The following is a 15,882-nucleotide window of genomic DNA, read 5'->3' on the forward strand; positions in this document are numbered from 1 at the left end:
ATGTAAAAAAAAGAAAATAGACCTAGCGTAAACAAAATTAAAAGTTAATCATGCACTTGAGTCATTTTTCCTATTATAAAGAATAAAATTAAACTTTTGAGTTTGTTTTGTATTTATTTATAAATATAAAATTTAAGTTAAATCAAAAGAAAAAATAAAATATTCTATTTTTCCTTTCTACCCATACTTTTATTTTTTAAACGGTGACAAATATAATAAAATTTTATTAAATACCACAAATATGAAATTACTATATGTGTAGAAAAATAATTATAATAAATAATTTTCTAATAAAAATAACTTTTTTTTTTCTTCTATGTGAACAGAAAGTAATGTACAAACAAAAAGGAGTAAAAAGTAAGAAAAACATGACCAATTGAATGAAGCGTGTCACTCCCGTTGACCACATCATACGTTCGTCAAAGTCAACATTACGTTTTCCCTCCTTTTATTAGGGATTTTCTTGTCCCATCGTCATCACCATTCACCACCTTCATTTCTACTCCCAACGCTTACCCACACATCTACCTGTAATCCCCTTAAATATCTTCAAGATTCATCTTCTTCGATTCCTGGGTTTCTTTTCACTTTTTATTTCAAGGTTTCATTTCCCCTAAATTTCAAACTTTTTCACCAATTTTCACATTCAACGATGAAATGTTTAAGCATATTTCATTCAAAATCTTCACCGGAGCCAAAAGAAGAAAATCCTCCAAGTAAGCCAAAATCAGAAACAAGATTAGTCAAGTCAACAGGCTCAATCTCTTCCCCAAGGAACATACCAGAAATCTACAAAGAAAAAGAGCACACCTTGACGAAATTTTCATTTTCAGATCTTAGGAATGCTACCAGTAATTTCAACAAGCTTTTAAAGATCGGAGAAGGTGGGTTTGGGTGTGTTTACAAAGCAAGAATCAGACTTTCTGAAACTCAAAAGGATCCTCTTGTGGTTGCGATTAAACGGCTTAACAAACAGGGCATGCAGGTAATTCTTAGAAAATTTTCGAACTGGGTTTTGTATTTTTCGATTATGTTTCCGAAAAGTTCAAGTCTTTAAGAGATTTGTGGCGTATTTTGTGATAGGGTCATAAAGAATGGCAAACAGAAGTTCAGTTTCTTGGCGTGGTCGATCACCCCAACCTTGTAAAACTTCTGGGATATTGCTCTGTTGACGGTGATCGGATGCAAAGATTACTGGTTTACGAATACATGCCAAACAAAAGCTTAGCAGTTCATCTTTTTAGCCAAACTCTGCCACCACTTCCATGGAAAACGAGGCTTCAAATCTGCCTTGGCGCAGCCGAGGGTTTGGCTTATTTGCACGAAGGGCTGGAAATTCAGGTATCATTCACTAGTCAGCCACATACTACTGCCTCATTAGGTTTTTTTGCTGGATCATATCTCCTATCAGTTTCAAAAGTTTCATTTTCAAAGGTTTTTGATCGCTATTTGTTGACATATTGTTTCTAATTATCGATTTTGGAAGGTGATATTTCGTGATTTCAAGACTTCGAACGTGTTATTGGATGAGAAATTCAACCCGAAGCTTTCTGATTTCGGTCTTGCTAGAGAAGGTCCTCAAGGGGACCGAAGTCATGTATCTACAATGGTAAGTCTTTTATATGTGTGTGCTACTACAATAAAACGGATTATTTGGGTGCTTTTCTGATTTGTTCTGCATAGCTAACAACTGGTAGTGTTACTATTGATCTCAGCCTGTTGGGACTTATGGATACGCTGCCCCAGAATACGTTGAAACAGGACATCTGAAAGCGAAAAGTGATGTATGGAGTTTTGGAGTTGTACTGTTTGAGATCTTATCGGGCAGGCAGGCAGTTGATAGAAACCGACCGAAAGGCGAACACAAGCTTATTGAATGGGTCAAACTATTCCCTGCTGATAGCAAGAACTTTCGGATGATTATGGACAAAAGATTAAACAATAAATATTGTGTGGATGATGCTAGAAGCATTGCAAAATTAGCTGTTAGGTGCTTGTATAAGAACCCTGATGATCGACCTACAATGAGCCAAGTGGTCAAGGGGTTGAGAAACGTGATCAGTGACTCCCAAATTGGACTTGTATGACAAATAGAGTCATGTTTTTGAGTCATTTGTAAAGGTTCATGTATCTATGAGTATATTGTTTTCCTAATAAAAAGTTTCTATGGTACGCTAGTGCGATACCAACAGGAGCATATGCATTAAAGCTTGTACCACATGCATTTATGGTTGTACAATGTACATCAACACTTTATCTTTTTGGTCAAGAGTGGCATCCTAGTCCAGCAGCCTGATTGGTCTCATTTCTTGAAAGTTTCTAATTGATTTATTGACTAGATAATTGCAATCTTGAAAATATGTATTGCTAACAAGTGGGACAGATAAATTGAAAATAATTTAATAATTACATATTTAAGAAATTATAAAAGGACATCAAACGTGTGGACGAGCGATGCAATTCATTTTGATCCACTTATCCGATCTAATCAGTTTTGCCAACTATATTAACCAGTGTTATACCCGTCCGTTGGTCGGGTTGATGAATTTTTAAAAAATGGATTGATTTTACTTTATTTTATAGCATTCTACTTTTATTTGCAATACGATAATTGATTCTTTTAAAAAAAATGAAATGAAATGGTATAATTAGTAGGCTGCTAAAAGATAATTAGGGCTATGTTTGGCGTACTAGCTGAAAAGCTGAAAAGCTAGCTGATAAAAAATAATGCTTGGTAAAACTAGCTGAAAAGCTAGCTGAAATATATAAAATTACATAAAAAGACATGTAAGAATATATGTTTCTATAATTAATTAAGGGGTGTATTTGGAAAATTTTAAATAAGCTCCTAAAAAGCTAGTTTAAGTAGCTTTTCAAAAAGCTATTACCAAACACGACAACATAAAAAAGCTCAAAAAAATAAGCTAATTGTGACGCGCCAAACATAGCCGAAGTTGCTAGTATTGCTTAAAAAGAATTAAGTATGTTGCTATTATTGGTTAAAAAGATAAGTACATTGCTATGAACGATTAAAAAGATAAGTGCATTGTTATTAATGGTTAAACAAATAAGTTTGTTGCTTTTAATTGGTTGTGAAAAGATAACTGTGTTTACCAGGTTTCTATCAATGAAGCAGTGATTTGCATGAGATAACTTAATGAACTTGCAAAACGAATCTTTATCTACAAATCATTTAAGTAAAAAACTTATAACCAAAATCATTGGGATAGCAAATATAATATGTCCCACAAGGATTTGTATGCAATAATCTACATGTAAATATGATTGGTAACAGCATAAATGGTAGAAAACTGGTTACAACGACTTTTATCCACACCTTGCATTGATATACACCTCAAAGGATCAATCTTATACTCCGAACGAACAACCTCATAAAAATCCTCCTGAAAAGATCAACATATACTAAAAAGCAAACCTTAAACTAATCAAATAATTAAAATAACTAAAAAATTAGAATAACTATATATTTGAATAAAACCTTACAGAAAATGTAATAAACAATGCATGTTGAGGTTGCAAAGTAAACATATAAAACCAATAGGTGATGTTTGCTTGATGTCCCACTGTTAACCATGAACAGGAAATCTCCTTTTATTACCCAGTTGCATATTTGCCATGTAACAAACATTGTTATATGTGTTGTTTCCATGTATCTTTCATTAAAATTACATGTAATACATAATGAAAATGAAAAAAAAAATGTAAAAGCTAACCCAAAAAAATACAAATACAAAATAGTTCATAAGTACATTATATATATATATATATATATATATATATATATATATATATATATATATATATATATATATATATATATATATTAATTACCAAAATTGGTATGTGAGAGGATTCACTGTTCATTCTCGCTGTAAGCTGCAAAAGATTTCATACTTTCATTTCTTTTTTCATTTTCCTCCCTTTATTTTTATTTGTTTTTATATTTTGTACCCCTAAACTAATTTTGATGTAATAACTTTTATCCTTATAATTTTAAAGTTTATATATATTTATATTTTCTCCTTAATTAACTTTTATTTAACAACCCTTATAATTTTAAAGTTAAATTATTAGTATTTTATACATTATAATTTGGTCCCTTACTATATTTAAAAGTTACATTTTGGCACCTTATATAATTTTTTAATAATCTTTTTTTTTTATTAATTTGGTCCCTTACTATATTTTCAAGTCAATTGTTTGTATCCATGTTTTATTTTGATATTTTTGTGCTCCACTTTATATGATTTAATCGTATTCGTTGTATATATAGTGTCAAACTGCGTTTTTTAACATACCGGAGCCTTCGCAGCAACACGTGGATGATCCAAACCCTAGTTATAATTTAAATATGAATTGTACTAATTATTACATAGAGTATATCCATCATATTAGATTAATGAATAGTCCTTGCAAAACATTGTCAGTTGTAACAACATTAGTAACTATTGCTATTTATCAATTTTTTGTAGACTTGTTAATAATTAGTTATGCACTGAACTTTTAGTTACTTTACTTATTGTGTGATTTTTTTATTCTATAAAATGCAACATAATATATATTTTTACCTGAATGTGAAATTACATAAAAAACAACTTGATTATAGAACTGAAACTTGACAATAACAATTAAACATGGATCAGCTATCTTTAAATAAATCTATTTACCTGATCATTCTTCAATAGTGTATCGTGGTGATGTCCAAAATTTCATCAATTTCGGTTTTATTAGATGATTTTCCATATGGGAAATATTCATGGGTTTAACATGTAAAAAGAAACCATTAATCCCTCAAGAACAGTATGTAATATTTCTGCTAATGTTAATTCAAATTGCAATATTGGTTGTTAGTAATTCATATGATATAACTTCGCGTTCATATAAAATATTAGGTACCTGATTCTTAAGTACAACCCGCAAGTGCAAACACTTTTCCAAACATTCTCAAGGAAAATCGGTTAAAAAACAAAAATGCTCTGTTTAGGGCCACATTAAAGGAGACCTTGGCTGTTGTTAAAGCATTAAGGTCATCCATAATGAATCTCGATCATGACCACTTTCATAAGCAACATACATAAATAAAATACTCCAGTCATTCCCAAAAGGCAAAGAAGATGAGGTAAGAATTATAATGGTGGATTACATACACCACATGTTTATCTAACACTATTGGTTGAGCAACATCTGCACCAATTAACACAAGAACTTCACAGAAGATACATTGATGCGTGATCAAGAATTATCAATCGACATAAAATGGTTCCAAGTTCTACCAAATAGAGTAAAACCAATTACCAATCAAAGATTAAACCATTACACTTTATAATACAAGAACAAAACAATCCAATTGTTATCAATCTAGAAAGAAAATGCTTAAAAGGGTAAATCTTGAACCAACAATGGGTATATGTTGATGGGATCTTTGTCATGTGGAACTCAAATCATAGGAAAATCTTTAACACTATATATACAAGTTTAGTTTCTAGAACTTTAAAAAAGTATGTAAAATGTAGAAACAAAATCTGTAATATTTTAATCGGATACTCCCTCACTGCCAATATTAGTCTTAACATTGCCTCTATGGAACCCAAATCATAGGAAAATAACTGTTAAGGAGCTTTAAATTTCAAACTTCTAGTGAAATAGTATCGTAACAGAACACAAATTTTGGTACGATTGAAACTTAAATTGAAGGAATTACACATTACCTGTGCAATGAATGAATATTTTGGATCCCCAGTTGACCTTAATTATTCCAATAATCAACCAGTAACTTGGTATTAGTTTTGCGTTAATTGTTTACATGTCAAGTAGCAATGAAGATGATGATAATAAAAGAATAAGAAATTATTTTTCTTTTTTAGAGGAATGTATCAGACCTGTTGGAGTAAAAGGGATGAAGGTGAAAACCTTGATCAACGCCCACGAAATGCCATGGGGCCATCATTGGCAGACAAGGGGATTTGGGGTCGCTGCAACGATGAAGAGGAGGCACGGAGGAGTTGGTGGGTCGTTGGACGAGAAGGGAGTAGCCGCACTCTGCAATTGATGTCTTTAGTAGGATGTTCTTTGTTGGCATCCAGTTGTTATCGATTTATGTTCCATCGTTGATCACTAAAAATAATAAGAAGAAGCAAATGAGATGAATCTTTGATTTGGCTATTTCGATGACAAGAGCATCTAGGGATTCCAATTTAATGGTGTTGGTAGGAATATGGTGTCGGTAGGACTAGAAGGAGGCAGTTTCGGGAGTTTGATTATGGGATGTGGGAGCGTATTCGCAGGGAAAGGCGGAGGGATAATAATCATGCGGAAGCTTGATCGGTGGGAAAGGAGACGTCTGTTAATTTATATGCATTGAGTTCCGAGAGAGTAGGGGGAACATGGCGGTTTCTATTATGTGGTAGACGAAGAAGATGGAGCGTAGGAATGTGGGAGGTGGGAAGTCGTGTGCTGAAAACCTCTAATTAACTGTAAAATAGAGAGTTTATGAGGGTTTGAGAGTTTGAACGACTGAGATTTGGACGACGGTTTTTCCACTCGCCGGTCGTCCATAGTATTAACAATTTGTTAGCAAGTGATGTCGATTATCCACCGACCTCTTGATATCAAATACCATCATGGTATGTGAATATGTGATGGCAAACATGAACATCTTTAAATAGAAAATATGATATGATTTATTAATTTTGGATACGTGCAAATCGGGATATTTAATAACCATTTCAGTGATGACCAACCGAGTTTAGTTCTCTTTAAATACAGCTTTGAAATTATATATTACACGTCTAAATTGGAGTTGCTATGATATCCTTTTTTTTTTTTTTTTTTTTTTTTTTTTTTTTTTTTTTTTTTTTTTTTTGGAAACGGAGAGTTATTATTAAACCACAACCTAAAAGAATAAGGCATTGCAGAAAACAAACAAAACAGACACTACATAATGTTAAAGGGAGAGACATACCATATACCACTCCACTCAAATACGTTTACAAACGGCCCTCTATGCTTAACCTAACTAAAGACAAGAGAAATAACATTATCAAACACACCTGCCTTAGAGATACAATCCTTGCTGAAAAGTCTGTTGTTTCGCGCTCTCCAAATACACATGTATCCATAGAAAATGGCCAAAAGAACTTTACATTTCTTCAGACAAATACCCCACCTGGAAGTAGTGGCGTAGCCACATATACTCCAGGTGGGTCCTAGGACCTACCTAAGTTTTAATATTTTATAAAAATTATATAGACACTTATATCAGGACCTACCTTATAGTATTGAAAAATATAAATGACCTATCTAATTTTGTATGAGGGACCACGTAACTTTTTGCTCTAGATTCGCCATTGCTTGGAAGCAAAAACGATAAGCTCCCGGATGGAATCGAAATTTCGCTAAGGAATATTACACCAACCCAAAATCTGTTGTAGAACATCTCGAGTCCAAGAGCAACCCACAAACAGGTGATCCACATCTTCAGCCTCCCATGTACACCATAAGCATTCGCTACTATGGGCAGAAACACCTCTCTTAGCGAGAGCACAAGCAATAGGGATTCTACCGATGCAAGCCCGCCAAAACAATTTATTTTTATAGGCACCAACGGAATTCAGATCATAACATTATACATCTCAGCCGTTAGGAAGGAATCTATCAACGACCTAAGACCATGCACGTAGAACTTTCCATCAACAGACAAGGGCGATTTCCAAACATCAGCGGAATCTCTAAGCACGAAAGTCGACACCTCGTCTTTCAAGGCTTGAAATTCGACAATTTCCACCTGTTGCCTATTGCCTAGGCTGCCTCTTCCACTCCCAACCGCCTCCTCTATTACATAGCCGATCACTAATACAACACGATTTCCTTTTATCTAAGCCAAAAATATGTGGGTACCTTGAAGCGAGATTCCCGCAATCTCTCCAGTTATCGAGCCAAAAAAGAATGTCCTTACCGGTAGGGGTGTTCGTTTGGATGAATCGGTTTGATCCGATCCAATCAAGTAAATCCAAATTGATTTCGGTTTTCAAAACATGGATCCAAATTGTCCAATCTAAATTCAAATCCGACCCGATTCGATCCAATTACAATTCGGTTAGATGGGTTTTTATAATTCGGTTTTCAAAACCGAAACATTTTAAAACAACATATAATTATAATATTATCCAACTTTACACAAGAAGCAAAAACAAATAATTTTGTTGTGATTTGAAATTTATAAACAACTAATAAGAAGATATATTATAGTTAAATATTTTATAGATACTAAACTTTTGAGAGAAAATGCATATTAATATTTTTTTATCGGGTGAAACGTTTTGAACCTATTTGAAAAAATAAATTACAAAATTAATAAATAACTATAGATATATATTATAAATAGATAAATAATAAATGTTTATTCGGTTTTTTTGGAATATTCGGTTCTTATTTTATAACCAAAACTAATCCGAAATCCAAAATAATAATTCAGTTTTGTTGAAAACCAATCCAAAAATCAGAATATCCGACCCAAATAGTCTAATCCAAATTGTCCAATTGGATAATTCGGTTTTATCCGAATAGCGAACAGCCCTACTTACCGGACCTAACTTGAAGTTTCAAAACAGAACAAAGAGATATATCGATGCCTTCAAGCGTGGAGATCGTCTTTGTGATGTTATGCCAAACGCATGGAATGGATTTTTTTGGAGAGATTGGAAATAGGTTTCATGTACAAGTTGTGAATTCTACAGATGACCTTTTTCCATAGTGTCCGGTTCCATTTTAAACCGCCAAATCCATTTAAAAAACAATTACAAATTTAGAGAAGACAATGAACCAATGCCAAGCCCTCCTTTGGCTTTAGGACCTAAAACAACCATCCAGTCAACCCAATGAATGCAGTTCTTCTCCCCGGTACCACCCAACAAAAATCTCCTTTGGAATCTCTCGAGTAACTCAATGACCGACTTTGGGGCTTTAAAAAGCGAAAAGAAAAACAAAGGTAAACTACTAAGGACCGCTTTCGTGAGGGTAACTCTACCACCGAACGAAAGTGATTTAGACATCCAAGAAGAAAGTTAACTATGAAATCTCTCAATGACAGGCATCTAATTCCTCTTAAGATCCATGTTTGAGCCAATCGGAACTCCTAAGTATTTAAAAGGAAAGGAAGCCGCCTCACATCCGAGAACCCGCGCATAGCCAGGGATTTCACTTTCCAAAACACCAACTCCATAGACCTTGGACTTATGGAAGTTCACCTTAAGCTGGAAGCCGCATGAAAGCAAGAGAGAATATGCGTCAAATTTGAGAAATTGGCGCTCTCCCAGGTTCCAATGAAAACCGCATCATCAGCGTGAAAAAGATGAGATATCGAGGGCCCCTATTTGGAATATTAACACCATGGAACAACGATTTCTGGTAGACGGATTTCATGGCCACATTTAGCCCCCCCACCCCCCATGGCCAGAAAGAAGATGATCGGGAGAGCAGGTCCCCTTGACAGACACCTTTAAACAACTGAAACTCTTTTGAGGCAGACCCATTAATAAGAATCGAGGCACGCGCAGACGAGAGGCAGCCAATAGCCAGTGCCTCCATTTCTCCCTGAACCCCATTTGAGACATAACGGAGCCAAATAATTCCAATTTAATGAATCAAAAGCTTTATTGAAATCCACCCTGAAAAGAAAAACTTTCGTTTTTGAGTGTTTCGCCGAAGCACATATTTCGTTAACAATCAACGGACCATCAACAATGTTTCTTCCGTCAATGAAAGCCGCTTGCACCTCATCAATAATAGAACCCATCACCTGTTTGAGCCTTAAAGCGAGAGTTTTAGACAAAATCTTGTACACACAACCAATAAGGCTAATGGGGCGGTAATGACTAAGGGAAAACGAGTCTTTAACTTTGGGGAGAAGAGTAATGAACGACGAATTGCTACCCCAAGACATCCTCCTACTGTTCTCGAAATGCTTTACAAATCTCATTATATCATCCTGGACCACATGCCAAAAAACTTTAAGGAATTTGAAAGTGAACCCATCGGGTCCTAGTGCCATGTCATTTCCGTATTCCCAAACGATATTTTTGATTTCAGCCAAGCCAAAAGGAGCCTCGAGAAAGCGTCTGTCAGTATCAGCCAAGGATGAGAACAAGGGATTGGAAAAACCGGGTGTGAAGTGATGCTCTTCACGGAACTTCTCACTGAAGAACAAGTGCACCTCCTTTTTAATAGGTTCAACTTCGCTTTCCCTCAAAATGTAACACCCAAAGTCAGGAAGGCCAAGAAAGGAAAGAAAACCCTAATTTTAAGGAACGACTCGGCGAGTCCAATGAGGAACTCGGCGAGTCCGAGCAGGATCCGGGTCGAGGAGTAAGTGACCGGCTTGGCGAGTCGGCCAAGGAGACTCGGCGAGTCTGGTCTGTGCGAGGAAAACCCTAAATTTGGGACTTGGAGCCTATTTAAACGTCTCATTCTCTCCCCTAGGGTTCCTTTACTGCCTCTTTCACCCAGAACATTGAACCCTAAGCCCCATTGTTGCTCATTCAAGCTTCCAAGCCATTTTGAGTGATTTGAAGGAATAAGAAGAAGAAGGGGAATCATTGAAGCTTCAAGGATTGGCCTTAGATCTGAAGATTGGGGAAAATTTCTGAGTTATTGAAGGTATTAAGTCGTTTCCCTCCTTTAGATCTATTATGGTTGTGAGTTTTGGGGGCTTTTTAGCCATGATTAGCTATCCATTTGAGTTAGAAGCCAGATCTGAAGTTGCTACTTCAGATCTAAGCATATTATGGTCTTGAGAAGCATAAAGTATCTGTCCTTGAGTTGATTATGGAGCCTCTTTGCCTTAAACCCTAGTTTATGGTGTATTTTTCCTAGATCTCCTTCTCTACACGTAAAGTTTGAAACTTTACGTGAGGAATAGGCTTGGGAAGGGTAGATCTACAGTTTGGAGTCCATGCATGACTCAAAAGTCCTCTGCATGTATGAAGATCTGAATTGACTCGGCGAGTCCTTGGAGTGGACTCGGCGAGTAGCATGAAGATTTGGAGGAACTCGACGAGTGGGATGAACAACTCGTCGAGTCGGATGAAGTTGGACAGGAACTCGGCGAGTTGGAAGAACAACTCGGCGAGTCTGTTGAAGGTTGTCTTGGACTCGACGAGTCTGTTCTGGGACTCGGCGAGTCAGGTCGCGAAACCCCAAACCTTTCGAGTTGAGACTCAAATCAGTGAGTCGAGTGGAGACTCGGTGAGTTGGACAGGTCAGGACTCGGAAATCGGTAGACTCGGCGAGTCATGGACTGACTCGGCGAGTCGAGTTGCGAATGGAAGGACTCTGAACATATGAACTCGGCGAGTCAGTAGGGTGACTCGGCGAGTAGGGTTGACCTGGAAGGTTGACTTTGACCAGAGTTGACTTGGTTGTCTTTCGGGGGTCAGTTAGACTCAGTGTTGCATTGATATTGGTAGCTCGGGGAGCGAGTGGAGCAAGAGTTCAGAGAGTTGCCGGACAGCAGCTAGTGGGATCATCAGCAAGTTCAGCCAGTGCAGGTGAGTTTCCCTTTGTGTGAATGGGTCTAAGGCCACAATGCCGGCCCATGTAGCTATGAGTAGAAGACCCGGGGGTTAGCCCTAGGCACAGTATGCTAGTATGATATTCAGGACGAGGTCCAATGATAGCGGGTGGGTGGCCAAGGAATGGTTTATGTGATAGTTTATACTTGTTGTCTGTGTGATACTTGTATGTGCCTGGTAGGGAGGTGAGTGTGGGTGAGGTCCCGTAACTCACCAATAGCAGAGTGTGGATGGTGTTCCACATCTCATTAGCAGCAGATCAGGGGCGAGGCCCGAGTTAGGAAAAGAGTGAGTGTGGGCTGGGCCCGTATCTCACAATCAGTAGGAGCATGGACGGGGTTCCATGAATCATCAGTAGCAGAACAAGGGTGAGGCCCAGAATAGGCGAGGCCTTAGGACAGGATCAGTTCGTATGTGTTTAGCTTATGTGGTGATATGTTTATGTGCTATTATTTGCTGGCGGGCGAGGCCCTGTGACAGGCGAGACCTAAGTGAAACAGATCTGTATCCGAGCGGGGCTCGAAGCCAGGCGGGGCCTGGAGCGGCGGGGCAGTTGTATCGGGCGAGGCCCGAGGTAGCAGGCGAGGCCCAGGATAGCGGGCGTGGCCCAGTATGTGCAGTATGTGGTTATGCATGGTATGTGGTAGGGTGGGGAACTCACTAAGCTTCGTGCTTACGGTTTTCAGTTTTGGTTTCAGGTACTTCCGGTAGCGGAGGGAAGAGCTCGGGGTGATCGCATGACACACACCATAGATTAGACAGCCTGGGAATGTTTTACTCTGATAACGAACATGTGTTTTGGAAATTAATACTCTGATTATGTTTGGATTGATGATTTTGCTTTAAGTAATGTTTTATTAAAAGAAATTTTTTAGTCTTGAATTTTGGGATGTTACACAAAATCCCCACCTCAGAATCCTCCAACACCCTTGATTCAGCCATAAGATCAAGATCCAAAACTTTTGATTTGAGGTCACACAAAGTTTTGTTCTCCTTCTCAAATTCAGTTCTGTGCCAATTTTTAATAGCATCCTTAAGGAATTTGAGTTTGTTTGAGAGGTATCGATCAGGGGGACCAAAACCACTGAATTTATTCCAAGAATCAATCACAAGGACTTCAAATCCATCTCTCAGAATCCAAGAATTGTTAAAGCGGAACGGAGGAGGACCGAAATCAAGACATTGAGTGTTGAGGATAATCGGAGAATAATTTGAGAATTCACGAGGCAAGGACATAACCGAAGTCGAACGGAAGTTAGCCAGGAAAAATAGAATACCATCAAGCTCCATTGCACCATGAGCCTGGGTCTGCATACCGCGCTACCTTGGGGCTATCTCATGGCAATGTGAACTGCCTCTTGTGGGGTTGCCTTAGCAGCTCCAACTGCCTCGTAATCAGTGCACACAATTTCGGTTATGATTACGCTTTTAAAGCTTGTTAATTCAATTATTTGTTACTTATTTTTCAGATAAATAACAGATACTATAGTTTCAAGTTAAAAAGAACAACTATAATGAATAATTAATTTCCATTTAATAGTGATGTTGAAAACCATCGAGAGTTTGTCTCATTTCAAGATAGACAACTTGAAATACATAACATATCCGCGAGCATTGCAGTGCGCATGAATTGAATTACATCGTTAAAAATTGAAGTTTTTTTGGATTACATTATAAATATATACAAAATATAAGTTTTCATTTGTGAGACAAATTTAGGTGTTGCTTATTTAAAAAAAAAAAACTTTTCAGATCATTCTTTTTGCTGTGTGGTGCCAGGACCGTTCCAAACATATTTTGGGCCTAAGACAAAAGAGGAAAAAAAAGGCCTTAAAAGTTAAAATACACATATTTCATTAACCTTTTTATAGTAACTCAATAATTGAAAGAAAATTATTTATACTAGCTCCTAAATATAATATTTTCGATTATAAAAATTCATATATTTAAAGAAAATTATTTTTTCTAGATTTTTTAGATGAAAAATTATTAATGATATCTTCAAGATCGATTTTTTCTAACATATCATTAATAAAGTCCATAGAAATTTTGGACCCCTTTAAAGTAGGTCATGGACGATGCCCCTATCGCTTATCCTCTTGGACGGCCTGTGCGACACAGTACATGCGCAACACTTGTATTCTCGCAACAGTTTGTTTTTTGGAAGACTTCAAACTACAAAACCTCTACACGTGTTTTGCGCGTCGCTGCAGTTGACTTGCCTCTTCAAACTTCTTCATCTTTCATTTTTTCCAAATGATTATTTTTACAAAGTTGGTATAACTTATTTTTTTTTAAACTTTGATTTATGAATTTGATACAATTTCTTTTTATCGTTTCTACAATTTTTTATAACTTGATTTTTTTTTAAAAAAAACTTTAAATAATTTTTACCGTTTTTGTTAATAATATTTTCGGTTTCGATTGCATTTTTTGTAATACATGTAATTATTTTAGACATTGTTTGCAATATTTTTTTTTTTAATTTTTTCATTATTTTTTTTTATGTTTTTTAAAATTAGTTTTTTTTAGAATAAAACTTATAGTTTTTTTTTACATTTTTTCATTTTTTTTAAAATTTTTTTTAGATTTTTGTTTTTTTACATGATATTTTTACTATTCTTTAAAATTTTAAGAATAGTTTTATTAAAATTTTGATGTTACGAACTATTTCCAATTTATAAAATTAGTTTCGCGAAAAAAGGCTTTGCTTTCATACATACGTAATGTAATGGTGTTGTGTGTGTATGAAAGGATTTCTTCACCTCTTCAACAGATAAGCAAATTGGCAATGATGACCCATCAGGTTTTTAGTTGTGACATAATAACATGTTAAAGAAAGAAAAAAATGAAGAACGAGATTATTGGTCATCGTCATCCTTAACCTCTCGCTGTCACTGTTGAATCAGTGAAACAATTGACATCAAAAATCACAAACCAACGTGAGTTCTATTTGATTTCGGAATTTGATTACAAAATCAGAGGAAATGTATGGTTGGTGGGATTAAGTTAGGCATGCTTTGAGGATTATCTTCATTAAATTAGAGATTTTGGGTTGATGTTTCAATGGAAGAAGATGAAATTCTAAGAAGCCAATTTTGCTGCCCACCAAGTGTTTGATAAAATGCCTAAACCAGTTTTTCTCGCGCTGCAACCTTATTGTTCAAGATAATGTAGTTTGCTTCGTTTGGACGCTTCTTGTGCACACCAACATTGTGTTGGTGTGCCATTTCCTTCCCTTCCTTGTTAAATATTGTTTCATAGTTTTAGCTTCATCTCGAGGCTTGTTCTCTTGTATGGCTTCTTCTTCCACAAGTTCGAGTGATATTTGTCTATGCCCGTTCAGAAGCTTCCATTGTTGCCCAAGTGGTGAAGTAGGAAGTAAGGGGACTGGCCGTATGATTTCACACATTAAAAGGCATCATTTACCTACTGAAGACCGTAAAAGTGTGTTACGCGAAGCACTTTCTAGAGATGTTGGTTTATTCATGGCAGTGGAAGAAACTTTGAAGGCCTTTGGTCAATGGATGTGTGGGAAATGTATGACTTTGCAGGCTCTTAGCCGTTATTGTCATCACCCGGATGGTCGCGCGAGGTTTGTTACAGGGGATGACGACTCGGGTCGTTATATTGTCGGTATTCTAAAGCCGTCAACTAAAGAGTCGGTGACAAATGCCCTTGGAGGTTTGGTTTTTGATGTTGCACTCCTTGATCGTGTTTTTAAAGAGCCTATCACTACGGTCAAGAGTATCCCCCATAGTTGTCGTCTTGCTTTCTCTTAGGCTTTGAAGACCGTTATATACAAGGTGATTGCCCAACCTGGCTCGGTTGAGGCATGGATGTGTTTGTTACTTCTTCCTCGATGCACACTGCAGGTGTTTAGACCCATAAATAGACAAGAATGTAGGTCTGGGAATAGAAAATCCTTACATCAAAGCTCCATCCTGCAGTCCTTGGATACATGGGGGAAAGAGGGGGGTATCACGAAGTTAGTTCAAAATATGTTAGACAATCCTGAGGGTGGAGCTATGAGACAGGGTGGAGGCATCCTTTAGAAGGAGACTACATCAAATAACACCAACATCAGACAGTGTCTCCGTAAGGTTGCAGATGGTCATTTTACCGCAGTAGTGAAAGTGTTATGCTCATCGGGTGTTGCACCATATAATGGTGATACTATTAAAGTTTTGGAGGACAAACACCCTTTCAGGCCACCCCCATCCATGCCGAGCCCCATAATTTCTGAACCTCCCCTTGTAGCAGACTTTGACTGTGTATTCAGTTGCATCAAATC

General features: G+C 36.7%; 1 protein-coding gene and 1 long non-coding RNA gene across 2 annotated transcripts; one reads left to right on the plus strand and one right to left on the minus strand.

Moving 5' to 3' along the window:
* The first annotated feature begins 465 nt into the window (after positions 1-465).
* LOC145091658 (putative serine/threonine-protein kinase PBL19) lies at positions 466-2,208 on the plus strand. Its single transcript, XM_079029428.1, has 4 exons — positions 466-985; positions 1,084-1,341; positions 1,487-1,609; positions 1,716-2,208. The coding sequence occupies exons 1-4, from the start codon at positions 653-655 to the stop codon at positions 2,085-2,087; spliced, it is 1,086 nt and encodes a 361-aa protein (XP_078885554.1). The 5' UTR covers positions 466-652; the 3' UTR covers positions 2,088-2,208.
* A 2,731-nt stretch (positions 2,209-4,939) lies between these two features.
* On the minus strand, positions 4,940-6,638 carry LOC145091659 (uncharacterized). The gene is made up of 2 exons (XR_013702245.1): positions 5,901-6,638; positions 4,940-5,766 (listed from the first exon to the last, which is right to left on the minus strand). It is a non-coding gene; the product is annotated as an uncharacterized LOC145091659 (long non-coding RNA).
* Positions 6,639-15,882: the final 9,244 nt, after the last annotated feature.

This window comes from Lactuca serriola, chromosome 3 (assembly GCF_051521515.1).
Source record: "Lactuca serriola cultivar US96UC23 chromosome 3, Lser_US96UC23_V15, whole genome shotgun sequence".
NCBI lineage: Eukaryota > Viridiplantae > Streptophyta > Magnoliopsida > Asterales > Asteraceae > Lactuca > Lactuca serriola.